The 24788-nt window shown below is 61.7% G+C and overlaps 3 protein-coding genes across 4 annotated transcripts in view; all 3 read right to left on the bottom strand.

The window, feature by feature from the left end:
- Positions 1 to 3280: 3280 nt before the first annotated feature.
- JOSD2 (Josephin domain containing 2) lies at positions 3281 to 7993 on the bottom strand. Its single transcript, XM_060174976.1, is given in 6 exon segments — positions 3281 to 3425; positions 3427 to 3454; positions 4313 to 4507; positions 4735 to 4860; positions 7310 to 7472; positions 7836 to 7993. Coding segments are annotated over 5 exon segments (570 nt in total). The 5' UTR covers positions 7459 to 7472; positions 7836 to 7993; the 3' UTR covers positions 3281 to 3353.
- A 347-nt stretch (positions 7994 to 8340) lies between these two features.
- Positions 8341 to 12008, bottom strand: ASPDH (aspartate dehydrogenase domain containing). Its single transcript, XM_007531292.3, has 7 exons — positions 11887 to 12008; positions 11292 to 11436; positions 10987 to 11071; positions 10726 to 10875; positions 9046 to 9266; positions 8697 to 8851; positions 8341 to 8468 (listed from the first exon to the last, which is right to left on the bottom strand). Exons 1-7 carry the CDS (start codon positions 11939 to 11941, stop codon positions 8425 to 8427), a joined length of 855 nt encoding a protein of 284 aa, XP_007531354.3. The 5' UTR covers positions 11942 to 12008; the 3' UTR covers positions 8341 to 8424.
- A 1432-nt stretch (positions 12009 to 13440) lies between these two features.
- LRRC4B (leucine rich repeat containing 4B) overlaps positions 13441 to 24788 on the bottom strand; it is a 41909-nt gene continuing 30561 nt past the window's right edge. Inside the window, exon 3 of one of the 2 annotated variants that reach the window (XM_060174895.1) lies at positions 13441 to 15784. In XM_060174895.1, coding sequence (XP_060030878.1) covers positions 13943 to 15784 — 1842 coding nt within the window. In that variant the 3' untranslated portion in view covers positions 13441 to 13942. The remainder of the gene's footprint in view (positions 15785 to 24788) is intronic. The other variant, XM_060174892.1, reaches the window with a different exon arrangement.

The raw sequence follows: 24788 nt of genomic DNA on the forward strand, positions 1-24788 counted from the left end.
CGGGACAGATGGGGGGGGGACGGAAACGCCAGGAGAAACGTCCAGAAATAGACAGGGACAGAGGGACAGTGGGGCGTCCAGAAGGAAATCGTCCTGAGAGGGCAGGCGGGAAGCCCCCAATCTGGGGTACCCCAGAAGCTCCACTGCCACCCCCCCCCCCCCGCCACGTTGTTGGACCTTACATGCTGCCAGTTGCCCTTTGGCCTCTGGAAGTCCTGGGACCTGAGACCTGCCCTGGCTGCTCTTCAGAGGGAGAGGGAGAGAGAGAGAGAGAGGGAGAGACAGAGAGAGAGGGGGAGAGATCGGGAGAGAGACAGGGAGAGGGAGAGAGCTTGCAGGCGCAGATGACAGCGTCCCGCGTCGTCCCGCCCGCGTCTGTTCCCCACCCCCGCCTTTTTTAGGGAGTCAGGATGGGTTTATTGCTGGGTGGCGCCCAGCCTGCGGCCCTGTTGGGAGATACCCCAGGCTGAGTCCCCGCCAGCCTCTGCCTCCTCTCTGCCTGGCACCTGCAGGAGGCCTCACTGCCCAGGCCTCTCTCTTCCTGCCCCTCCCTGACTCTCAGGCAAACCTGGGGCCCCTCCAGTGTCGCCCACTCTTTCTCCTCCTGGGGCCCCATCTGGAGGCAGACCCCCGATCCGATCCCATGACCCCTGGGCTGCGCCTTCACTCCCCCAGAGCCTGCCACCGGATGCCCACCCCTCTCACCTCCTGTGCCCCCCCCCCCGCCCCCAGAGGATGCCTGGCCAGCCCTGTCCACAGCCCCCCCGCACCCAGGGAGCTGTGCAGCTGTGGCCTGGACAGTGTACCCGTCACCTGTCACCTCAAATCACACGCCAGAGCTGCTGCCCCACCCCCATGGAGCCTAGGTGCCCCTCTACCCGAGAGCTGGGGGTGGCGGTGGGGGTGAGTGTCAGAGCCAGGGGCTGGGCTGGGCTGGGGACACGGGGAGCTGGGCGGGGACGCAGGCCCTGGGAGGACAGGACAGGGCAGGAGACTCGCCTCCCCCCACCCCACCCCTGCACAGCCGTCTCCCCCTCTGCCTCCCCCCACTCCCTGTGGGGCGCTGCTCTCAGATGACGCTGCAGGCATCTGTCTCTCCCTCTCTACTTCCCCCTCTCTTATTTGCTCTCTGTCTCTGTCCAATAATAAAATTTTATTTTTTGCCTCCAGGGTTATAGCTGGGGCTCAGTGCCTACACTATGAATCCATTGCTCCTGGAGGCCATTTTCCCCCATTTTTTGTTTTTGCCCTTGTTGGATAGGACAAAGAGAAATCGAGAGAGCCAGAGAAGATGGGGAGAGAAAGACAGACACCTGCAGACCTGCTTCACCACTTGTGAGGCGAACCCTCTGCAGGTGGGGAGCCGGGGGCTCGAACCAGGATCCTAACTACGGTCCTTAAGCTTTGCACCATGTGCACTTAACCCGCTGAGCTACCACCCAGTCCCCTTATTTCTTTTATTGAAAATTTTTATTATATTTAGTGGATAGAGACAGCCAGAAATTGAGAGGGAAGAGGGTGGCAGAGGGAGAGAGACCTGCAATACTGCTTCATCCACTCAAAGCTTCCCCCTGTAGGTGGGAACTGGGGGGTTCGAACCCGGCCGGGTCCTTGCACGTTGTGACATGTCAGGTACACCACCACCCAGCCCCTAAAAAACTTTAAAAAAAAACGTAACAATTACTCTCTAAAAACAAACAAAAAACACCTCAAATATCTATGTGTGGCATGTGCGCGCACATGTGTGGCCTTTGGATGGTGTCCCATGTGCCGGCACCTCAGACCCGGGGCCTTGTGCCCACCGGGTGAGCCATTCCCAGCCCCCGGGCTGGACTTCTCATCCTTCCTATTTCAGAGAGCGGGAGACACGCGGTACCAGAGCTTCCCCGTGACATGGCTGTGCTGGCCTGCTCTCGGACCCAGGCCTGGCGCCTGGCAGGGCCTGTGCTCTACGTGGTGTGCGAGCTCCTGGCCTTCCCCTCCCTTTTCTTTATTTGGTTTCAGGGAGATGGAGGAGAGACACCTGCAGTGCTGCCTCACGGCTTGGGGAGCTTCTGCCCTGCAGGTGGGAAGCAAGGTCTGGAACCCCAGCACTCACACCTGCACCCGTGGTACTTACTGTGTGCACACTACAGGGTACCCCAGCGCCTGGTCCCACCTGAACAAAAATTTAGCTGGCTGACTTCCTAGGAGAGGAGGGTTGAGAGCCGGAGCACCACCCCACCCAGGCGGCACCAGCTCAGAGCAGGAGCCTGAGGCCCGCAAGCCCTGCCCTCTGCCTGCTGAGCTGGTCCCCAGCTGCTGTGCCCTGCCCTCTGTGATCCGCTGCTGTACCTGTACCGAGCGCAGGGCCCAGCTCACCACCCACCCCCAGTGCTTCACGGCAGGAAAGGCTCCAGTACCCTGGTCTCTTGCTCTCCCTGTGCTTCTGTCTCTCTCTCTGGAAAAGTGGGCCTGGCATTGCGATGTTTTGGTGATGGCAGAATTAAGACTGAGGCTGGGCGGTAGTGCAGCGGGTTAAGTGCACATGGCGTGAGTCACAAGGACCGGCTCAAGGATCCCGGGTTCGAGCCCCCGGCTCTCCCCACCTGCCAGGGGGGGTCGCTTCACAGGCGGTGAAGCAGGTCTGCAGGTGTCTGTCTTTCTCTCCCCCTCTCTGTCTTCCCCTCCTCTCTCCATTTCTTTCCGTCCTATCCAATGACGACAGCAATGACAAGAGCAACAGAATGGGAAAAAAATGGCCTCCAGGAGCACTGGATTTGTAGTGCAGGCACCGAGCTCCGCTAATAACCCTGGAGGCGAAATAAATAAAAAAGAATTAAGATGTATTTATAAAAGATGGTCATTGGGTCGCCTGGGGGGTATCATCAGTGAGAGGACGCCAGCACCAGACCCAGCTGGGCACCGGGACAGGCAGACAGCCTGGCTGATGGCGTCTCTTGTCGTTGCCTGGGGCTTTCCAGCTCCGACCAGACTTTTCCAGAGAGGAGCAGGGGGAGGGAGGCAAGAGCTGCCACCCCACACACACCTGCTGCGCCCCTGCTGTCTGCCCCACTCAGAGCCAGGAGCCCGCAGCCCTCGGCCTCCATAGCTGTGGCTTCACTGCTGCAGGCTGAATAGGGAGAGGGTGAGGGGGGGAGAGAGAGAGAGAGAGAGAGATGGAGAGGGAGGGAGAGGGAGATGGAACAGGTGTGAAGTGGGGGCGAGGCTGGAGCAGCTTCTGTCTGGGGAGAAACTGAGGCCGGGAGAAGGGGCGGACAGATGGACAGCGGCGAGGCGCGCGGGTTGGCAGCTTTATTGAGGCAGCAGCGGCGCTGGTGTTGGCCGGGTCTCTGTCTCTGTCTGTGTGTCTGTCACGCGGCCTGCAGCCAGGAGCCCGAGTCCTCCACCTCCTTGGTCACCACCAGCAGCACCTCGCACAGGCCCCCGGGCCAGCGCGCCCGCCAGGAAGGCCCTGCGGGGAGGGAGAGAGAGTGAGAGAGAGAGAGAGGGTTCTGGCTCATCACCCCCGGAAACCCGCCCCCTCCTCTAAGGCCCCCCCCCCCCCGCCCCGCCCCGCCCTCCCCTGACCTCCGGCCTAGTCCCCCCAGCGGCCCCCCCCCCCCCCCCCCCCCGCCCTCCCCTGACTCCCCTGACCCCCGGCCATCGTCCCCCCAGCGCCCCCCCCCCGCCCTCCCCTGACTCCCCTGACCCCGGCCTCGTCCCCCAGCGCCCCCCCCCCGCCCTCCCCTGACTCCCCTGACGCCGGCCTCGTCCCCCAGCGCCCCCCCCCCCCCCGCCCCTCCCCTGACTCCCCTGACCCCGGCCTCGTCCCCCAGCGCCCCCCCCCGCCCTCCCCTGACTCCCCTGACCCCGGCCTCGTCCCCCAGCGCCCCCCCCCGCCCTCCCCCTGACTCACCTGACCCCGGCCTCGTCCCCCAGCGCCCCCCCCCCGCCCTCCCCTGACTCCCCTGACCCCGGCCTCGTCCCCCAGCGCCCCCCCCCGCCCTCCCCTGACTCACCTGACCCCGGCCTCGTCCCCCAGCGCCCCCCCCCCGCCCTCCCCTGACTCACCTGACGCCGGCCTCGTCCCCCAGCGCCCCCCCCCCGCCCTCCCCTGACTCACCTGACGCCGGCCTCGTCCCCCAGCGCCCCCCCCCGCCCTCCCCTGACTCACCTGACGCCGGCCTCGTCCCCCAGCGCCCCCCCCCGCCCTCCCCTGACTCACCTGACGCCGGCCTCGTCCCCCAGCGCCCCCCCCCCCCGCCCTCCCCTGACTCACCTGACGCCGGCCTCGTCCCCCCAGCGCCCCCCCCGCCCTCCCCTGACTCACCTGACGCCGGCCTCGTCCCCCAGCGCCTCGGGCGCCCGCAGCTTGGAGTCCAGGTTGTAGTAGACGCCGCCCACCTGGCGCAGCGCCACCCAGTGTCGGCGCCGCAGCGGCAGCGCCAGCAGCCCCAGCGACACGGGCGACGGCAGGTTGAGGATGAGCCCCAGCACCTGCGGCAGCGCCAGCTGGGACAGCGGCCTGGCGGGGCGGGCGGGCGGGCGGGCGCTCAGGGCGGGAGCGGCGGGGACCCCGCCCGCACTATCTCTGGCTGCCAGGGCCGCCCGGGCACCTCCACCCTCCACCCTCCACCCTCCACCCCCGGGGTCGCCCGCCCCCCCTTCTCCCCTCCACCCTCCACCCTCCACCCCCGGGGTCGCCCGCCCCCCCCTTCTCCCCGCGCCCCGCCCCGCCCCCGCCCCGCCCACCTCCTGCGGTCCCACCACACGGCGGCCAGGCCCAGCCCCTGCAGGGCGGCCATGATCACGTTGACGTCGTAGTTGCCGGTGCCCAGGAGGCTGCGATGGGGGTTCAGCCGGGAGTCTGGCGCCAGCCTGCTTGGGGGTGGCGAGTGTGTGTGTCTGGGGTCCCGGGGGCGGGGGTCCCAGCTGCCGCCACTCTCTGCCTCTGGCCCCCCCCGCCCCGGCCCCGGAGCCTTTCCCTGCAGGGCCCCTCGGCGGCGGCGGCGGCGGCGGCTCTGGCCGGGCGCGGGGTGCCCTCGGCTTCAGGTGCTGGCGCGGCGGGAGAGCGGGGCCGGGCCGGTCGAGCGCACATCTGGCCGCTCGCACATCTGGGACTCGGGTTTGAGCCCCGGCCACATGGGAGCACCACGCCAACGGGAAGCTAAGGGCGGGCGGGGTGGTGCTGTGCCGTCTCCTGCTCTCCCTCTAAACAAACGTGGCGCAGAGCGCAGGGACCGGCGGAAGGATCCCAGTTCGAGCCCCCGGCTCCCCACCTGCAGGGGGGTCGCTTCCCAGGCGGTGAAGCAGGTCTGCAGGTGTCTGTCTTGCTCTCCCCCTCTCTGTCTGTCTTCTCCTCCTCTCTCCATTTCTCTCTGCCCTATCCAACAACGACATCAATAACAACAGTAATAACTACAACAATAAAACAACCAGGGCAACAAAAGGGAATAAATATTAAGAAAAAATTCTGGGAACAGTGGAGCTGGAGCTGTGCGCCTGATCCGCGCCCGACCCCTAAGGCGCCATGTGGCCCCTGCCAGCTGTCACCCCCCAGCCCTCGCTGCCACAGTGTCCCCGCAGCAGCCAGCAGACCCCAGCCCCTGTGGTCTCTCCCTCAGCTGCCCTCCCAGCCGCAGCCCCATGCCACCCCTTCCCAGCCACCTGTCGCCACCACATGTCCCACCCGCCCCCCTGAGCCCCCCCCCACCGCCCCTGGTCTCCCTCTAACAGTTGACCCTTTGTTCTCCCTCTGGGCCCCTGTGTGGCTCATTTTTCTGTGTATCTGCTTCCCGGGGCTCCCTCCCCCGGCTCTGCCGGCATCTGGACTCAGCCCTGCGCTGAACAGCAGAGAGAAAGGCCTTGCAGCCCGGGGCTGTGCCCAAGGAGGGGCGGGAGGATCGAGGGGGGCACATGAGTTGAGGAGGGGGCCCTCAAGTCGGATGGGGCTCTGGGGGCAGAGAGAGAAGCGGCGTCTGCAGAACCGGACAGACCGGGGACAGACCGGGACACCCGGACAGACCACCGGGGACAGCACTGCAGGCTGACGGGGGAGGGGGGGGGGCGGGGGGGAACCATCGGTGCAAAGGCCCCAGGGCAGCAGCCAGGCTCAGAAGGGAGGGTCTGTGTGAAGGAGCAGGGCAGGGGGTCCGGGGGAGGGTCTGTGTGAAGGGGAGCAGGGCAGGGGGACCTGGGGGGGTCTATGTGAAGGGGAGCAGGGCAGGGGGACCGGCGGAGGGTCTGTGTGAAGGGGAGCAGGGCAGGGGGTCGAGGGGAGGGTCTGTGTGAAGGGGAGCAGGGCAGGGGGCCGGGTGGTGGTGCACCTGGTCGAGTGCACATGTTACAGGGTGCAAGGACCCTGGTTTGAGCCCCCAGCCCCCAACTGTAAGCGGAAAGCTTTGCAAGTGGTGAAGCAGGGCTGCAGGTCTCTCTCTCCCTCCCTCTCTATCACCCCCTTCCCTCTCGAATTCTGGCTGTCTCTCCAATAAATAAAAAATAAAGAGGGAGTCAGGTGGTAGCACAGCAGGTTAAGCACAGGTGGCGCAAAGCGCAATGACTGGCGTAAGGATCCCGGTTCGAGCCCCCGGCTCCCCACCTGCAGGGGAGTCGCTTCACAGGCGGTGAAGCAGGTCTGCAGGTGTCTGTCTTTCTCTCCCCCTCTCTGTCTGCCCCTCCTCTCTCCATTTCTCTCTGTCCTATCCAACAAGGACAACAACAATGACAACAATAATAATAATAAAAAAACAAAACAAGGGCAACAAAATGGAAAATAAATATTAAAAATAAGTGGTCCGGGAGTTGGCGCAGTGGCCAAGGAACTAGACTCTCAAGCATGAGGTCCTGAGTCCAATCTCCAGCAGCACATGTACCAGAGTGATGTCTGGCTCTTTCTCATTAATAAAATAAATAAAATCTTTTTAAAAATACATAAATGAACGAATTTAAATAAGGGGCGCAAAAGTCAAAGGCTGCAGAGGCAGCCGGGGCCGGGGGTCGCCTCGGATGTCAGGCTGGGCGCCCACAGGCAGGCAGCGGGCAGCTGCGAGGGAGAAAATGCGGCCGGCCAGGCCAGAGTCGGGGGAGGAGAGGCCTGGGCACATGGCGCCGGGCGGGCGGGAGGAGGAAGGAGCGTGTGCGTGTGCGTGTCCGTGTGCCTGTGCGTGTGCATATCCGTGCGCGTGTCCGTGTGCGTGCCCCTGTGCGTGTCCGTGTGCGTGTCCGTGCCCCTGTGCGTGTCCGTGCCCCTGTGCGTGTCCGTGTCCGCGTCTGTGTCCGTGCCCCTGTGCGTGTCCGTGTGCGTGTCCGAGCGCGGCCGGCCGGTCACCTCTTGCAGATGTCGTCGGCCGCCTCCTGGCTGAAGAGCCGCTGCTGCAGGACGTTGTTGAGCGCGTGCACGGCGCACAGCTCCAGGCGCTGCCGCTCGTGGTACACGGAGGGCGGCGGGCTCGGCTGCTCCCCCGGGGCCCGGGACATGCCGTCCTCGGCTCCTGCTTGGGGGGACGCGGGGCCGGGGGGGGGGGCAGGGGGAGAGGGCCGTCAGGGCCTCGGAACCCCCCCATCCCCGTGCCCAGGGGCGCGGGTCCCCGCGTGGTCACCCAGCAGGCCGCGGGAGCCCTCCCTGGTTGCCTAGCAACCGAGGATCTCCCCCCCACACACACCGCCAGGTGAAGCGGTGTTCTTCCGGTTGCTTAGCAACGGCGGAACCCGGCTCCCCGCCGCTGGGTGACAGGGTCTCTTCCGGTCGCCTAGCAACCGCAGACTCCCCTACCGCGTCGCTAAACAACTGGGCTGTCTCCTCCTGTCGCCTGGCAACCGGGCCCCCTCCCCGCGCCCCTCTCCCCGGCCCGTACCCCAACCGCGGCGCTCGCTCGCCGCCTGGCAACGCCCCTCACCCCGCCTGCCTTTCTGCTCCCCGGAAACAGGGGCTCCCGCATCCCACTGGGCGGCGGCGCGGGGATCCGAATGCCGGGCGGAGGGCCCAGCGCTGACTGGGCAGGCGGGACGGACTACCGCTCCCGGCGGCCCTTGCGCGCCGGACTACGATTCCCGGCGGCCCCCGCGAGGGCGAGAGCTCTTCACGGGATGACGGGGAACGACCCGGAAATCCACTGTGGCGCCCGGGACCTGGGACTACCACTTCCGTCAGCCCCAGCGGCCAACCCCGGAAATGAACTCTACGGAAGCCCGCCCACTTCACCCAGGCCACGCCCCCCGCCGCTCGAAGGGCTCTGGGAAATGTAGGACAGGATCTCGCGAGAACTCTGATTCCATTGGTTCCCTTGTGTGTTCGCCCTCGGCGACGGCGTCACGTTCGTAAGAAGACGCAGTGTGACGTCACGGAATGAACCCGAGAAACGCCGGGGAGAAGCTGTGTTTACTGTCGGGAGGGAGGTTGGGGAAACAGGCCGGGCTGCGGCGGAGGGTGGCGGGGCGGGTTTCTCAGCAGAGCTGGATCCCGGGCCGCGATGGCAGCTGGCAGCAGCCTGCGGGGACAGCCAGAGAGACAGAGACTCAGGGAGACAAAGACCAAAGGGGGGAACAGGGACCCAGAGAGAGAAACGGGGGGACAGAGACCCAGAGAGAAACATGGGGATAGAGACCCAGAGAGATGGCGGACAGCGACCCAGAGACCAAAGGGGGGAACAGGACCCAGCGAGAGAGAAGGGAAAAGAGGGACCCAGACAGAGATGTGGGGAGGTGTCGCCCCGCACCCAGCAGGCTGCGCCAAAAGGCCGACACGGTGGCGGAGCCGGTGACCGCCCCGGGCTGCGCGGGGTTCTCCCTGCGGGCGCTCACGGCGAAACTGCGGCCGGCGGGGCCCGGGGGGCCGCTCAGCTCCACGTCCACCACGTGCAGGTCCCCGAGGCTGCAAGACGCGGTCGGCGACGCCCCGCCCCTCGCGGCAACGAGGCCCCGCCCCCGACACGACCCTCCCACAACCTGACGCCCCGCCCCTCGCGCCGGCGACGCCCCGCCCCCTCCACGCCCCTCGCGCCGGCGACGCCCCGCCCCATACCCGCCCCTCCCACACCCCGACGCCCCGCCCCCCGTCCGGCTCACCTGCGGTCGGCCACCAGCACCCCCACCACGCGGTCGAAGCCCAGGCTCGGGGCGGCCAGGGCCGCGGCCGCCATGGTGTTGGAGTTCCGGGGGGCTAGTGGGCAGAGCCCCCGCACCGGCCCCTCGTAGAGAACCGTGCGGGGCCCCAGGATGCGCGCCGCCGCCAGGGAGCCCTCCAGCCGGAAGCCGTCGGGGTGCGTGGCCATCGTGACGCGGAGGCTCTGCGAGTGACCGCGGGTCAGGGGTCCCCGCCACCCCCTCGGCCTGGGCACCTACCGGCAGCCCTCCTCCCCGAGCCTGTGCCCACCTGCAGCCCCTCCCCCAGCCTGTGCCCCACCTGCAACCCCTCCCCCAGCGTGTGCCCACCTGCAGCCCTTCCCCCAGCCTGTGCCCACCTGCAGCCCCACCCCAAGGTGTGCCCCACCTGCAGCCCCTCCATCAGCCTGTGCCCACCTGCAGCCCCTCCCCCAGCCTGTGCCCCACCTGCAGCCCCTCCCCCAGCCTGTGCCCCACCTGCAGCCCCTCCCACAGCCTGTGCCCCACCTGAAGCCCCTCCCACAGCGTGTGCCCACCTGCAGCCCCTCCCCCAGCCTGTGCCCACCTGCAGCCCCTCCACCAGCCTGTGCCCCACCTGCAGCCCCTCAATCAGCCTGTGCCCACCTGCAGCCCCTCCCCCAGCCTGTGCCCACCTGCAGCCCCTCCCCCAGCCTGTGCCCACCTGCAGCCCCTCCACCAGCCTGTGCCCCACCTGCAGCCCCTCAATCAGCCTGTGCCCACCTGCAGCCCCTCCTCCAGCCTGTGCCCACCTGCAGCCCCTCCATCAGCCTGTGCCCACCTGCAGCCCCTCCATCAGCCTGTGCCCACCTGCAGCCCCTCCATCAGCCTGTGCCCACCTGCAGCCCCTCCATCAGCCTGTGCCCACCTGCAGCCCCTCCCCCAGCCTGTGCCCACCTGCAGCCCCTCCATCAGCCTGTGCCCACCTGCAGCCCCTCCCCCAGCCTGTGTCCACCTGCAGCCCCTCCCCCAGCCTGTGCCCACCTGCATCCCCTCCCGCAGCCTGTGCCCACCTGCAGCCCCTCCCCCAGCCTGTGCCCACCTGCAGCCCCTCCCCCAGCCTGTGCCCACCTGCAGCCCCTCCATCAGCCTGTGCCCACTTGCAGCCCCTCCCCCATCCTGTTCCCCACCTGCAGCCCCTCCCCCAGCGTGTGCCCACCTGCAGCCCCTCCATCAGCCTGTGCCCACCTGCAGCCCCTCCCCCAGCCTGTGCCCCACCTGCAGCCCCTCCCCCAGCCTGTGCCCACCTGCAGCCCCTCCCCCAGCCTGTGCCCACCTGCAGCCCCTCCCCCAGCCTGTGCCCACCTGCAGCCCCTCCCCCAGCCTGTGCCCACCTGAAGCCCCTCCCCCAGCCTGTGCCCACCTGCAGCCCCTCCCCCAGCCTGTGCCCACCTGCAGCCCCTCCATCAGCCTGTGCCCACCTGCAGCCCCTCCATCAGCCTGTGCCCCACCTGCAGCCCCTCCATCAGCCTGTGCCCACCTGCAGCCCCTCCCCCAGCCTGTGCCCACCTGCAGCCCCTCCCCCAGCCTGTGCCCACCTGCAGCCCCTCCCCCAGCCTGTGCCCACCTGCAGCCCCTCCCCCAGCCTGTGCCCACCTGCAGCCCCTCCATCAGCCTGTGCCCCACCTGCAGTCCCCCGGCCGCATCCAGCCGGGCAATGTCCTCGCAGCCCCACAGGGCGCCCCGAGCCACAAACACCGAGTGGCCTCCATGCTTCGAGGCCTCCAGCAGCTGCTGCTCCGTGCCCTGGTCCGCCAGGGCCGAGGGGGACCCCACCTGCGGGTGCGGGGGTCAGATCAAGCCGCCGAGGGGGAACCCACCTGGGGGTGTGGGGGGACAGGGCAGGCCCACCTGGCAGTGCCAGGGCACAGAGGGGGCAGGGCTCACCAGGAGGTCGGCTTGCTGCAGGATCTGAGCCCCAAAGTCATGGATGATCTGGGGGTGAGCCACCTCCACCACCAGGTCAGGGTGCCTGTGGGGTGGGGTGTGAGGGTGGCCGTGGGGGGACCCGGGGACCACTCCCACTGGGCATCCCTCCCTCCCTGCAGCGTCTCTGCAGGGCCAGCACCCTGGCTGACCAGCCGGCCCCACTTCTGATGCCGGTGAACCCTAATTTCAGAGGCGAGGGCCTCGCCAGGGGTCACACAGCAGCCAGAGCTGCCCCTCGCCCCTCGCCCGGCCAGGCCACTGACCTCTCCCCAAAGGCCGCGAGGGTCTGCAGCTGCAGGGAGGGGGGCACGCTCCCCGCCATTCGGCCCACGTCGCGGTTCCACACAAACACCAGCTCCAGGCCCAGATCTGGTCCCTGAGTCAGCAGGTGGGAGACCAGGGACTGTCCTGGGGAGAGAGACCCAGAGACTCAGGGAGATGCAGGCCAGAGAGAGGGACAGAGACCCAGCGGGAGAAAAGGACAGAGACCTGGGGGTTGGGGGAAGACCTAGGGAGAGAGAGAGGGACAGAGACCCAGAGAGGGGAAGACAAGAGACCCAGAGAGAGAGAGGGACAGAGACGGGGGGACAGAGACCCAGAGAGAGAGAGACAAGAGACCCAGAGAGAGGGCGTCAGAGGCCCAGAGAGGGAGGCAGAGACCCAGAGAAAGAGACAGACACCCAGAGAGAGACGGGAGGGCAGTCCCAGAGAGAGGGACAGAGACCCATAGAAAGGAGGGGCAGAGAGAGAGAGAGAGAGAGAATAGGGCCCCAGAGAGGAGGCTTGAGAGACACACAGGCTGGTGGGGGCACAACAGTTTGGGGGCTTCGGGAGCGAGAGGCCAATGGTGGGGCTCACCAAGGCGGCCGTAGCCCACCACCCCCACCCTCCTGGGCTGCCCTTGGGGCGCCATGGCAGGTCCAGGCCGCTGGTCCCGGCTGCTATCTGGACGCCTGGACGCCTGGCCGCAGGCGCGGCCTTTGGACATTTGACCCTTGAGCTCGGGGCCTCCCCCCTCACTGCAGGGCCTGTGGTGGGTGGGGAGCAGCCTGCTGAGCTGAGCAAGGGGCTGAGATCCTGGGGGAGGGGCTCAGTGGCGATTTGGATTTGGGGTGCCCAGGCCTTTCCTGCCAGTGTGGAAAATTCCCTCCGTGGTCCTCACCCGCCCCCCCTGCAGGTTGCCATGGAAACCTCATCTGGGGGACTGGGAGCCCTTGACAGGACTCTGGGCTCTCCACCCCTTGTACTCCCCCCTCCTTCCCCCTACACGCCAGCCCGCAACATCCCCGCCTATTGCTGGGGCGGCCCCAGCATCAGGGGTCCCCCAAATGCATGGCGAGCACCACAAACAGCCGACACCAAGTGCCGCCGCATTGCTATGGCGACCAGGACAGGATGGGAAGGTGACAAGGCAGCCTGAGGCCCAAGACCCCACAAGCGGGAGACACGGGACCACCATCTCAGACCCCGAGGTCACCACAGGCCTTGTGGGAACACACATGAGGGGGGAGTGTCTCTTCCTGGTGAGCTGTGCCCACAGGTTAGGTATACCCCAGGAGAGCTGAAGCCCCAGGTAAACAGAAAACCCAGGTGACCTGGAGCCCCAGGTGAGCTGTACCCCAGTGAGCTGTACCCCAGGTGAGCTGTACCCCAGTGAGCTGTACCCAGGTGAGCTGTACCCCAGTGAGCTGTACCCCAGGTGAGCTGTACCCCCAGGAGACCTGTAACCCTGGTGATAGACGCAGGTGCTCTGTACCCCAGGTGAGCTGTACCCAGGTGAGCTGTACCCCAGTGAGCTGTACCCCAGTGAGCTGTACCCCAGGTGAGCTGTACCCCCAGGAGACCTGTAACCCTGGTGATAGACCCAGGTGCTCTGTACCCCCAGGTGAGCTGTACCCCAGGAGAGCTGTACCAAAGGTGAGCTGTACTCAGGTGATCTGTACCCCAGGTGAGCTGTACCCCAAGGTGATCTGTACCCCAGGTGCTCTGTACCCCAGGTGAGCTGTACCCAGGTGAGCTGTACCCCAGGTGAGCTGTACCCCAGGTGAACTGTACCCCCAGGTGAGCTGTACCCCAGATGATCTGTACCCCAGGTGAGTCATAGCCCCAGGTGAGCTGTACCCCAAGTGAGCTGTACCCCAGGTGAGTCATAGCCCCAGGTGAGCTGTACCCCAGGTGAGTGATAGCCCCAGGTGAGCTGTACCCCAGGTGAGCTGTACCCCAGGTGAGTCATAGCCCCAGGTGAGCTGTACCCCAAGTGAGCTGTACCCCAGGTGAGTCATAGGCCCAGGTGAGCTGTACCCCAGGTGAGTGATAGCCCCAGGTGAGCTGTAACCCAGGTAAGCTGTAAGCCCCCCCCACAAGTGGCCCCTGTTTCCGTGGGTTGGGGGCTGCCAGCCCTTCCTCTCCCCCTGCGGGCTCCACATTGGGGGGCGACCTCCGCTGGCTTGCTTGGGGCTAGGACCACCAGAGCCCCCACCCCTCCGGATGGCCCGGGTCCCGGAGAGTGCACCCCCTTGCCGGCTCCCGTCCCCACACTCGGTCTTTCTCTCTCTCTTCCAGGCTGTCATCACACCCTCCCCCACAATATGTATTTTTTTTTTTTTTACTTTTTCCATATTTTTTTTTAAAGTAATTACAGAGCAGGTAGTCGTTGACGCAAACCTCCCTTCAGTATCAAAAGAGTCTGTGGGGCAGGTGGGCCTTGGGGGGGGGGGCTCAGCGCAGGGCGGGGAGGGGGCGGGCGGGCGTGTCTGTCTCTTCAGTTCTGAGAACCGGGGATGTGTGTGTGTGTGTGTGTGTGTGTGTGTGTGTGTGTGTGTGTGTGTGTGGAGGGGGGTCGGGCGTCAAACTGCAAAAAAATGAGCCGTAAAAGGGGGCCTGGGGAGGGGGGCGGCCGGCCCCAGAGCCGCGGTCAGATCTGCGTCTCCTGCACGTTCTCCTTGGAGCCGCTCTTGAAGAGCAGAGGTTCGTGGATGGAGTTGAGGCCGGGGCCCTTGGCGCCGCAGCCCGCGCCGGCGTAGTGAGCCTTGAAGGCGGCCGCCACGTAGTGGTGGTGGTTGAGGTGGTCGCGCTCCAGCGCCGGCAGCGCCAGGTGGCTGTCGCCCCCCACGCTGCTTCCGGAGGCGGCGGCGGCGGCGGCGGCGGCGGCGGAGGCCACGGACACCGACACGGCGGAGGCGGCGGGCAGCTCGTCCTCCACGTTGATGATCTCCACGGTGCGCGTGGGCCCGTGGTGCTTGTGCAGCTGGTGCTGTTTGCGCAGCTTGTAGAAGGCCACCAGCATGACGGCCGCCATGAAGGTGATGGCCACGAAGCAGCCGATGATGATCTTCGTGGTCTTCATGACGTCGTCCAGGTCCTTGAGCGCGTTCTCCGTCACGTCCGTGATGGGCACCGTGAAGGGCTTGTCGGTGGGCCGCGACGAGCGCGGGGCGGGCGCGGTGGTGGAGGCTGAGGCCGGGCCGCCCGCATCCCCGGGCCGCGCCCCGCCCCAGGCGCCGTCGGTGGTGGGCCCGGGCGGCTCCTTGTCGGCTCCGCTGCCTCCCCGCGGCTGCAGCGCCTCCTCGCCGGGCTGCGTCTCCAGCGTCTCCACCGTCACGGTGGTGAAGTAGGTGTAGCCCCCCGCGCCGCCACCAGCGCCTCCTCCTCCGGGCCCCGCGCCGCCGCCCGGCCCCGCCGGCTCCACCGCTGACACGTTGAGCGTGGCGGACGCGGTGGTGTTGCCCGCCGAGTTCGTCACCATGCAGGTGTACTGGCCCGTGTCCTGCACCGTGACGTTGGTGAAGTTGAGCGTGCCGTCGTGCAGCACCGAGATGCGCACGCGGTACGAGCCGTGGGTCATGAGCGTGCCGTTGGGCGTCAGCCAGTTGACCGACGTCATGGACGTGCCCGTGCGGCACTTGAGCTCGGCCGCCATGCCCTCGGTCACGTTCAGGTCGGTGGGCGGCTCGACAATGACGGGCGCGTAGCAGGTGAAGTGCGACTGGTCCAGCTCGCCGATGTAGCGGCCCTTGAGGCCGGCGGGCGCGTGGCAGCGGGCGCAGCAGGTGGTGTTGCTGGGCACCGTCTCCTTGAGCCACCAGCTGAGCCACAGCACGTCGCAGTTGCAGTGCCAGGGGTTGTGGTTGAGGTGCACCCGCTCCAGGCGGTGCAGCGGCGTGAACAGGTCGTGGGGCAGCGACATGAGGTTGTTGTGCGACAGGTTGAGCTCCTCCAGCGACTTGAGGTCGTCGAAGGCGTTGCGCTCGATGGTGGCCACCTGCGCGTGCATGAGCCAGAGCTTGCGCAGGCCGGTGAGGCCCTGGAAGGAGCCGGGCCGGATCAGGTCCAGCCGGTTGCCCGACAGCTCCAGCTCCTCCAGCCGCACGAGCGCCGTCAGGTTGGGGATGTCCTTGAGGTTGCACATGCCCAGGTTGAGGTAGCGCAGGTTGACCAGGCCCTCGAAGGCCGCCTCGGAGATGTACTCCAGCCGCTTGAGCTCGCCCAGGTCCAGGCGCCGCAGCGACGGCACGCGGTTGAAGGCGTAGGACGGGATGCTCTCGATGGGGTTGTTACGCAGCCACAGCTCCCGCAGCTTCGACAGGTACTCGAAGGCCTGCGTGGGCACCGTCGTCAGCCGGTTGTCGAACAGCTCGAGCGTGTTGAGGCTGGGCAGCCCGTTGAAGGCGCCCACCTCGATCTTACGCACCAGGTTCTTGCTCAGCTGCAAGATCTCCAGGTGCCGCAGGTGCTTGAAGGTGTCGGTCCGGATCACCTGGTGGGGAGGGGGGAGGGGGGAGCGTCAGGGAGGAGGACGGGAGGGCGGGAGGGCGCTGGGACAGTGAGACAGCCTGCCTTTCTCGGGGGGTGGAAGGAGGGGGGCAGGCAGGGAGAAGCAGGGAGAGCCGCTTCCAGCAAGAGTCAGGGCCCGGGCTGGAACCTGGGGCCGGGGCCCGGGGACAGGTGCCCCATCCAGCTGGGCCCACTCGGCTCTGGCTCAGCCGGCGCCGGGGCTGGAACCTGGGGCCGAGAAGCCTCGGGCATCAGAGCCCCTTTGGATAAAACCACTATGCTGCCTCTCCGCCCCACACTTCATTCTTTCTCAGGCACAGGAGGGCAAGGCTGCCGCACCTCAGGGTGGAGGCTGAGGGGCAGTGCCCGACCCGGGCTGCAGACTCCTACAAGCCAGAGGTGGCTGGCCTCGTGGCCTTGTGGCATGGTAGAAGGTGAGGTGAGGGGTGTGCGTGCAAGATCTCGGAGAACTCGGCAGAGGGAGAGAGAGGCTGAAGCTCACGCCCCTCCTCTTAGCAGGGAACGCCAGCTGCTGGGGGCTGCAGGCAGTCAGTCACCCTCCTTTGTTTTCTTTAAAGCTTTTCATATTTACTAGCACTAGGCAGAGGAGGGGTGAGGGGGAGAGAGGAGAGAACCAGAGCATCACTGTAGCATGTGGGAGTCAGGGAACTGAACTCGGGATCTTGTGCTTTCTGGTCCAGCACCCTACTCATTGTGTCACCTCCTGGCTCCTATTTCTTCTTCTTCTTCTTTTTTTAAAAATAAATATATTTTTAAAGATTTGATTTACTTATTCATGAAGAAGATAGGAGGAGAGAGAGAAATAACCAGACATCACTCCGGTACATGTGCTGCCGGGGATTGAATCCAGGACCTCATGCTCGAGAGTCGAAGGCTTTATCCACTGCGCCACCTCCCAGACCACCTATTTTTTTTTCTTCTTAACCAACAAAATTATTACTATTATTTCCTTCGTTCCTCCATTCTCCTTTCTATCTCCTTTTTTATGCCACCAGGGTTACTGCTGGGGCTCAGCGCCAGCATGATGAATCCATGGCTCCTGGAGGGTTTTTTTTTTCTTTTTCTTTTTCTTTTTCTTTTTCTTTTTTTCTTCCTCCTACCCCAGAGCACCGCTCAGCCCTGGCTTATGGTGGAGCAGGGGACTGAACTGAGACTCTGGAGCCTCAGGCACGAGAGAGTTTCTTCACATAGCCATAATGCTATCTCCCTCACCCCTTTATTTTTAAATTTTATTTAATAAAACAGAAATTGAGATGGGAAGGGAGGTAGAAAGCCCCTCTTCACTGCTCCTGAAGCTTCTCCTCAGCAGGTGGGGAGCGGAGGCTCGAACCCAGGTCCTTGAGCCTGGTAACGTGTCTGTTTAACCAGATGAGCCGCTGCCCACCTCCCTCCTTTTTCTTTCTGATTTATTTTATGAGAGAGAGAGGAGAAAGGAGAACCAGAGTGTCACTGTAGCACATGCAGTGCCAGGGATCAAGCTTGAGTCTCCAGAGTCACTGGCCCACCTCCCGGGCTGTTACTGGTTTGTAAATTCAGCACCAGGGAATGAACTCTGGCCTTTGCTCCTCTGCAAAACTTCTGTCTCAGTAGTTTCCCGGGTCTGATATTTCCTCTTTCTTTTATTGTTTCTTTCGTTAATTGTTACCAAGGTTACTACTCGGGCCTAGGGCCTACATGACAAACCCACCACTCCTGGCAGCCATACCCCCGTCCTTTCCCTTTTGTTTTTATTGTTGATAGGATAGAGAGAATTTGAGAGGGAAGGGGGAAGATAGGGAGAGAGAGAGAGAGAGAGAGAGAGAGAGAGAGAAACATGCTCGTGAAGCTTCCCCCTGTAGGCCTTGAACCCGAGTCCTTGAGTTGTTAATGTGTGCTCAGCTGGGTGCACCACCACCTTCCTCCTTTTTATTTAGAGAGAGCGAGAGAGAGCGAGAGCGAGAGAGAGTGTGAGAGAGAGAGAGATGAGAGATGAGAGATCCCATGTAGTCCTGGAACCCAAACGCAAGGTCTGGTGTGTGAGGTCTGCTGCAGTAGCTAGCTCCTGGCCATCCAAATTCTTTTCTTTCTTTTAAATTTATTTATTTATTTCCTTTTTGTTGCCCTTGTTGTTTCCATTGTTATTATTGTTGTTGATATCATTGTTGGATAGGACAGAGAGAAATGGAGAGAGGAGGGGAAGACAGAGAAGGGGAGAGAAAGACAGACACCTGCAGACCTGCTTCACCGTCTCTGAAGTGACTCCCCTGCAGGTGGGGAGCCGGGGGCTCAAACCGGGATCCTTATGCCGGTCCTTGTGCTTTGCACCACCTGCGCTTAACCCGCTGCGCTACAGCCCGACTCCCCCTTTCTTTCTTTCTTTCTTTCTTTCTTTCTTTCTTTCTTTCTTTCTTTCCTTCCTTCCTTCCTTCTTTCTTTCTTCATTATCATCTTTTTGTGCCGCCAGGCCCGTCACTGGGCTCACTGCCTGCATGGTTTCACCATTCCCTATGGCTCTGTATTTTTCTCTTCTGTTAGAAATTTTTTTATTGAGAGAGAGAGAGAGAAAGAGAGAGAGAGAGAGAGGATGACAGGAGCACTGCTCAGCTCTGGCTGATGGTGGATTGAACCCCAGGATCTTGGAGCCTCAGGCAGGAATTTTTTTTGCATAACTACCATGTTATCTCCCATCCCCCTTTTTCCTTGTAGAGACAGGAATAAGGAAAGAGACAGAGACACCTGCAGACTTATTTCACTGCTCATGAGTCTTTCTCCTGCAGGTAAAGGTTGGGGGCTCGAACCCGGGTCTTTGAGCTGCTGATGCGTGTGCTCAGCCAGGCACACAGCTACCTGACTGCCCCCCCCCCGTTTCTTTTCTAGAGTAGAAAAACACTTTCGTTGTGGGACCAAGGAGTGAACACAGGGCCGAGTGCATTCAGGACTCCACCACTCCTTTAATTCTCTACTGGAGGGGAGGGGGAGGGCGCCCTGCAGCACCACCCACCATCCCTGAGCTCCCCCCAGACCCAAACCCAGACACCAGAGCTCCCCCCAGACACCAGAGCTCCCCCCAGACACCAGAGTGTCCCCATATGGTGCCAGGGCTTGAACCCAGGGCCTCAGGCACGCTAAGGCACACACCTCACTGCGTAAGCTATCTCTTCTTCCCTCAGGCCACTTTTTCTTTTTTTCACTTGTGATGAAAGAAACGCAAAGGCCGAGAAAGGCAGCCTCTCCTGGGTCAGTGGCAGCCGCTCACGGCCTGCCCGCACCACTCAGCAGACTTACATATAACGAGTCTGAATATGTATCCCTCACTTTAATTTTAAATTTTCCTGGACACATTTTGTAAGAAAACCCAAACAGGTGAAACCCATTTTGAGAATGTATCCGTTAACCCACTAGGTCCCATGAGGGAGGGTGCCTGCCCTAGCCGGGTGCAGACGAGGAGAAAGCACCCCCCACCAGTGTCCCCCACCCCTGGGCCTGTCCCCCGACTCTCTGCGCTGACTGTGCCGGGAACCCCAGGGCCCTGCCCTCTCAGGGCGCACACCCCCACCCCCACCCCCAGCGCAGCTCCTCCTGGCTCTCCCGGCTCTCCCAGCAAGTGCCCTCCTCTGGTGCACCCTGTGAACCGCAGTGTGGCAGCACTGTGACACCCCATCTGGTGTCCCTGAGGGATGGTGAGGATCCCCCGGAGATCCTGTGAGAGAGAAGGCACCCCCAAAACACCTGCCTCTGCAGGGGTGCTCTGGCGCCCCCCCTCCCTTCTGGAGCCCCAGCCCTGCCCTTCTCCCTGCGTCCAATCTCTCGCCTTCTCCTCTGCGTTCAGGGTGGGGCTCCACCTGGAGCCGAGCCGACTCTCCCTCTCTGGCGCCCCGGTGCCCTCCCAGGAGATGCGGCCTGTCTGTGGCCTGCAGCCTGCTTGGGCCCCTCACTCGCAGCCACTGATGTGGGACAGGTTTTCCTTCCACTTGGAGGCCCCCTGCTGCCCCCTCAGACCAGCCTGGGTGCTTCAGCTCCAGGGTCACTGACGGAGGACTCAGCTCCAGGCAGTGTGGTAGGGAACATTGTCCTCCCCCAGCAGCGCCCACCGACTGGAGGCTGAGGCAGATTGAGGCCGCTTGACCCCCCCAGGCCTTCTGTGCCCAGCTGGGACCCCACTCAGGCCTGCCACCTCCTGGTGTGCCCGTCGGCCTTCTGCACAAAGGTGCATCCTTGCCCAGCAGGTGGGGAGGGGCTACCCCAGCGCTTTGCCCAGCTTAAGGGGAAAGTGGGTGTCATAAGGCAGCTGGAGGGCCCCCACAGTCCTCGTCAATGCCGTGGGGTGTTGCTGCAGAGGGAAGCCTGGCCCTGGGGAGGTGGCTCAGGCCGGGCACAGGCCTTGCAGGCAGGGGCAGGGGGTCCCGGCTGCCGTCCTCAGCACCACACAGGCCAGGGTAACACTCTTGTGTGTCTCTTTCACGAGTAAGCGCATACATCTTAACAAACAAACAAACAAACAAACAAACGGGCGGGGTGGTGGCACACACGGTAGAGTCCACATGTTATAATGGGCAAGGAGCTGGGTTCCAGCCCCCATGTTGGTATGCTTTTAAAAACCCCTTCTGTTTCATTTGGTTTAAATTCCCCCTGCTTAACACTATTCTATTTACATAACCGCTTCATTCTATTTACATAACCGCTGTTAACAAGCACCACCCTCCCTCCAGGGCATTGGTTCAATCCCCACTGTTTCATGATATGTTTTTGCTCTGCCCCCTCTCCTTGTCACACTCTGATTTTCACCAGTCACTTTTCTCTCCACCCTCTCTATGTCACATCCTGTTCACTCATGCCCTACTTGGGAAGTATATATATAAAGACAACATTGTTCGTTTTAGTAGAGTTTAGCTTAGCTCGGCTTAGATTGTGCTGCGTCCTGCATGAATAAAGAGATACTGCCTACAGCTCAACCATGAGTCCCTGGTCGTCTGTTACCCGCCCGTGAAGCCAGCCCAGCGAAAACAACACCCCCAGTCCCCACCTGCAGGGGGAAGCTTCTCACATGGTGAAACAGGGCTGCAGGTGTCTCTGTCTCTCTCCCTCTCTGTCTCCCCCCTCCTCTCAATTTCTGTCTGTCTCTGTCCAAGAAATAAAGATAATTTTTTATTAAAAAACAAAACAAAACAGGGCCAGGGAGACTGCTGCACAGTGGTTCTGTAAGAGACTCTCCAGCCTGAAGCTCTGAGCCCTCAGGTTCATCTACACCCCCTCCCCCCACCACACACACACACACACACACACACACACCAACAGAAGCCAGAGCTGAACAGAGCTCTGGGAAAAGAGAAAACAGCAGCGACAAAAATAATAAACTTGGGTGGAATGAGATTCATTGTACTCCTCAACATGTACCCTGACCTATGTAAATTTTACCCTATTTAAAGCACCCATTTGCTGAAACTAACACAAATCAAGTACAAAGGGCCTATTAATAAATCGATCTTCACAAATAGATCATTAACTAGGTCATCGTTCAATCTAACTCAGTCAAACACTCTGTGCGTGGGAGCCCCGAGTCAGGACAGCCGTGACCCGGCCCAGAAAAGAGGCTGCATTTGTTCTCTCCTTCCTTTCCCCTGAGAGCAGGTGCAGGGGTCTTCAAGTAGAGGAAGGGGGGCCTGTGCCATCACAGCCAGACCTCATTTCCCAGGAAGAGGGCTTCAAGTGGTAGATGAAGGGCTGGGGGACACAGCACAGTGGTTCTGCAAGAGACTCTCACCCCTGAGGCTCCAAAGTCCCAGGTTCAGTCCCCAGCACCACCATAAGCCAGAGCTGAACAGCACTCTTGGTGTCTGTGCCTGACTGTCTCTCTCATTAATAAAATACCAACCCGCCCACCTCCTGTAAGCTCTCCTCTGCAGGGGCCGAGGCTCTGATTCCTGCCTCTGCTGCCCACTAACTGTGCGTCTTTGGGCCGGTGTCCTAAAGGGTCCACTTTCCTCACAAGCTCTGTGAGGGCACTGTGGCAGGCTTGAGGTGACATCTGTATTTTAAAATTAACTTCCGTGACACCTGAGCCTTCCATCTGCTCCGCTCTGGGTACCTACACTTGAATATATTCAGCGAGAGAGAGAGGGAGAGAGAGAGAGAGAGAGAGAGAGAGAGATGGACACGCCAGGATGCCTGAGCATCTCCCGGCTCCTGGGTGCCTGCTGGGAGTTGCTGGCCCTCCACTGGGCCTTGCGCCAGTAAGGCAGGAGGCACCTGTGCGCTGAGAGGCCGCTCTCCCTCCCTCCCTCCCTCCCTCCCTCCCTCCCTCCCTCCCTCCCTCCCTTCACTTCTTCACTTTCTTTTCTTTTTAAAATCTTTTACTTATTATTGGATAGAGACAGAAAGAAATTAAGAGGGGAGGGAGAGATAAAGAGGAAGGGGGGGGCAGGCGGTAGCGCAGCGGGTTAAGCGCACATGGCGTCAGGCGCAAGGACGGGGGAAGGATCCTGGTTCAAGCCCCTGGTTCCCCACCTGCAGGGAGTCGCTTCACAAGTGGTGAGACAGGTCTGCAGGTGCCTTTCTTTCTTTCTTCTTCTCTGTCTTCTCCTCCTCTCTCAGTTTCTCTCTGTCCTATCCAACAATGATGACAGCCATAACAACAACGATAGACAACAAGGGCAACAAAGGGAAAAAATGGCCTCCAGGAGCGGTGGATTCATAGTGCAGGCACCGAGCCCCAGCACTAACCCTGAAGGCAAAAAAAAAAAAAAAATAAAAATAAATTTAAAAAAAAGAGAGAGGGAGTCAGGTGGTAACGCAGAGGGTTAAGTGCAGGTGGTGCAAATTGCAAGGACCGGCGTAAGGATCCTGGTTCGAGCCCCCAGCTCCCCACCTGCAGGGGAGTCGCTTCACAGGCGGTGACGCAGGTCTGCAGGTGTCTGTCTTTCTCTCCCCCTCTCTGTCTTCCCTTCCTCTCTCCATTTCTCTCTGTCCTATCCAACAACAATGACAACAATAGCAATAACAATAACTACAACAATAAAACAACAAGGGCAACAAAAGGGAGTAAATAAATATAAAAATATTTTTTTAAAAAAGAGGGAAAGAGACAGACACCTACAGAACTGCTTCACCACTTGAGAATCTTTCCCTCTACAGGTGGAGAGCAGGGTCTTGAACCCAGGTCCTTGTGCACTGTAATGTGTGCCCTTAACCAGGTGTGCCACCACCTGGCTCCTCAATCTCTTTTTAAAAAGGTTTATTATGAGTGAGTCAGAGTTGGAGAGCTCAGAGCGATGCTTCCTCTGTTGTCAGGTGGTGCATGGACTGAGCCCTGGGCCTCCAGGCCAGTGACATGTGGGGGTCTCAGTGATGGGCCTGGTAGCTGGAAGGGTGCCTGAGTTCAGGGTTCAACTTTTTTTTTTTGTTTGCCTTCAGGGTTATTGCTGGGGCTCATTGCCTACATTTCGAATCCACTGCTCCTAGAGGCCATTTTCCCAATTTGTTGTATTTGTTGTTGCCCTTGTTAATGTTATTGTTGTCACAGCTGTTGTTGTTGGATAGGACAGAGAGAAATGGAGAGAGGAGGGGAAGACAGAGAGGGGGAGAGAAAGACAGACACCTGCAGACCTGCTTCACCGCCTGTGAAGCGACTCCCCTGCAGGTGGGGAGCCGGGGGCTCGACATGCTGGTCCTTGCACTTTGCGCCGTGTGAGCTTAACCTGTTGTGCTACCGCCTGGCCCCCTCAAAGTTTTTATTTATTTTTTGCCTCTGCTTGTCTGAGTTCAGTCATGTATCCCTGGTAGCTAGCTGGGGAGCAGCCCCGCTGGAGGAGCACAGAGTGCCGGTCTGCTTCTCTCTCTCTCTCTCTCTCTCTCTCTCTCTCTCTCTCATAAAGCCCATTCTAGCTCATGTGAAAGAAACAAACCAGAAATAAAGCAGTGCTGGCTCGTATTTGGGTTCCTGTTTGCCATCTATTTACTTGTTTTGCTTTTGTCTTTTCTAGACTGACAATTTGGTGTAGCTTTTGGACTTAATTCTATATTCAGTTTGAAAACTGCATTTTTTTAAAACTGGGAATTCTGTCGAATGGGGGCTTGGAGAGGCCCTGGACCAGGACACGGAGGGTGAGGGGTGAAGGGTGGGGGAGAAAAGAAGGGTACACTAGACTAGTGGGCTGCTGGTCCACCCCCCCACCCTTTGACGTCTGTTGCCTACAAGTCTCCTGGGTGTGCCCTGCCCTCCACTTTATTTTTAACAAGATTTAGTTCTTTTTTTGTTTGTTTTTTGTTATTTATTTTCCCTTTTGTTGCCCTTGTCTTTTTTTATTATTACTGTTGTAGTTATTATTGTTGTTGTTAATTGTCGTTGTTGTTGGATAGGACAGAGAGACATGGAGAGAGGAGGGGAAGACAGAGAGGGGGAGAGAAAGACAGACACCTGCAGACCTGCTTCACCGCCTGTGAAGCGACTCCCCTGCAGGTGGGGAGCTGGGGCCTCAAACCGGGATCCTTATGCCGGTCCTTGCACTTCGTGCCACGTGCGCTTAACCCACTGTGCTATCGCCCGACTCCCACAAGATTAAGTTCTTAATGAGAGAGAGGAGGACAGAGAGAGCCAGAGCACTTTGATGACAGGCCGAGACGCCGCCACCTTGCCCACGGTGCCCCCCACCTGTCTGGAGTCTGTGGCTCTGCCCAGCAGCCTCGTCTGTGCTCAGCTCATTCTCATTTGCTCTCGGCAGCTGTCCTGTGCCCAGCCCCTCCTGCGGTGCCTCTGCACGGCGAGGAACTCTCCCAAAGCCCTGTCTCTGAGGCCGGGCCCTCCATGTGACGCTCGGCTGTGTCTTCTCTTCTGTGAGGGACCAACTGTTAACATGCTGACCTGGAGGGCTTGGGGTTCTCGCTCTCCCCCCTCTCACAAATACACTTTTTTTTAGCTTTACTTCAACAGGAGCCAGCTCCTGACCTTGGCTCCCAAACCCACATGAGGCTGACCTCTCCCTGACTGTCAA

This window comes from Erinaceus europaeus, chromosome 2 (assembly GCF_950295315.1).
Source record: "Erinaceus europaeus chromosome 2, mEriEur2.1, whole genome shotgun sequence".
Classification (NCBI taxonomy): Eukaryota; Metazoa; Chordata; class Mammalia; order Eulipotyphla; family Erinaceidae; genus Erinaceus; species Erinaceus europaeus.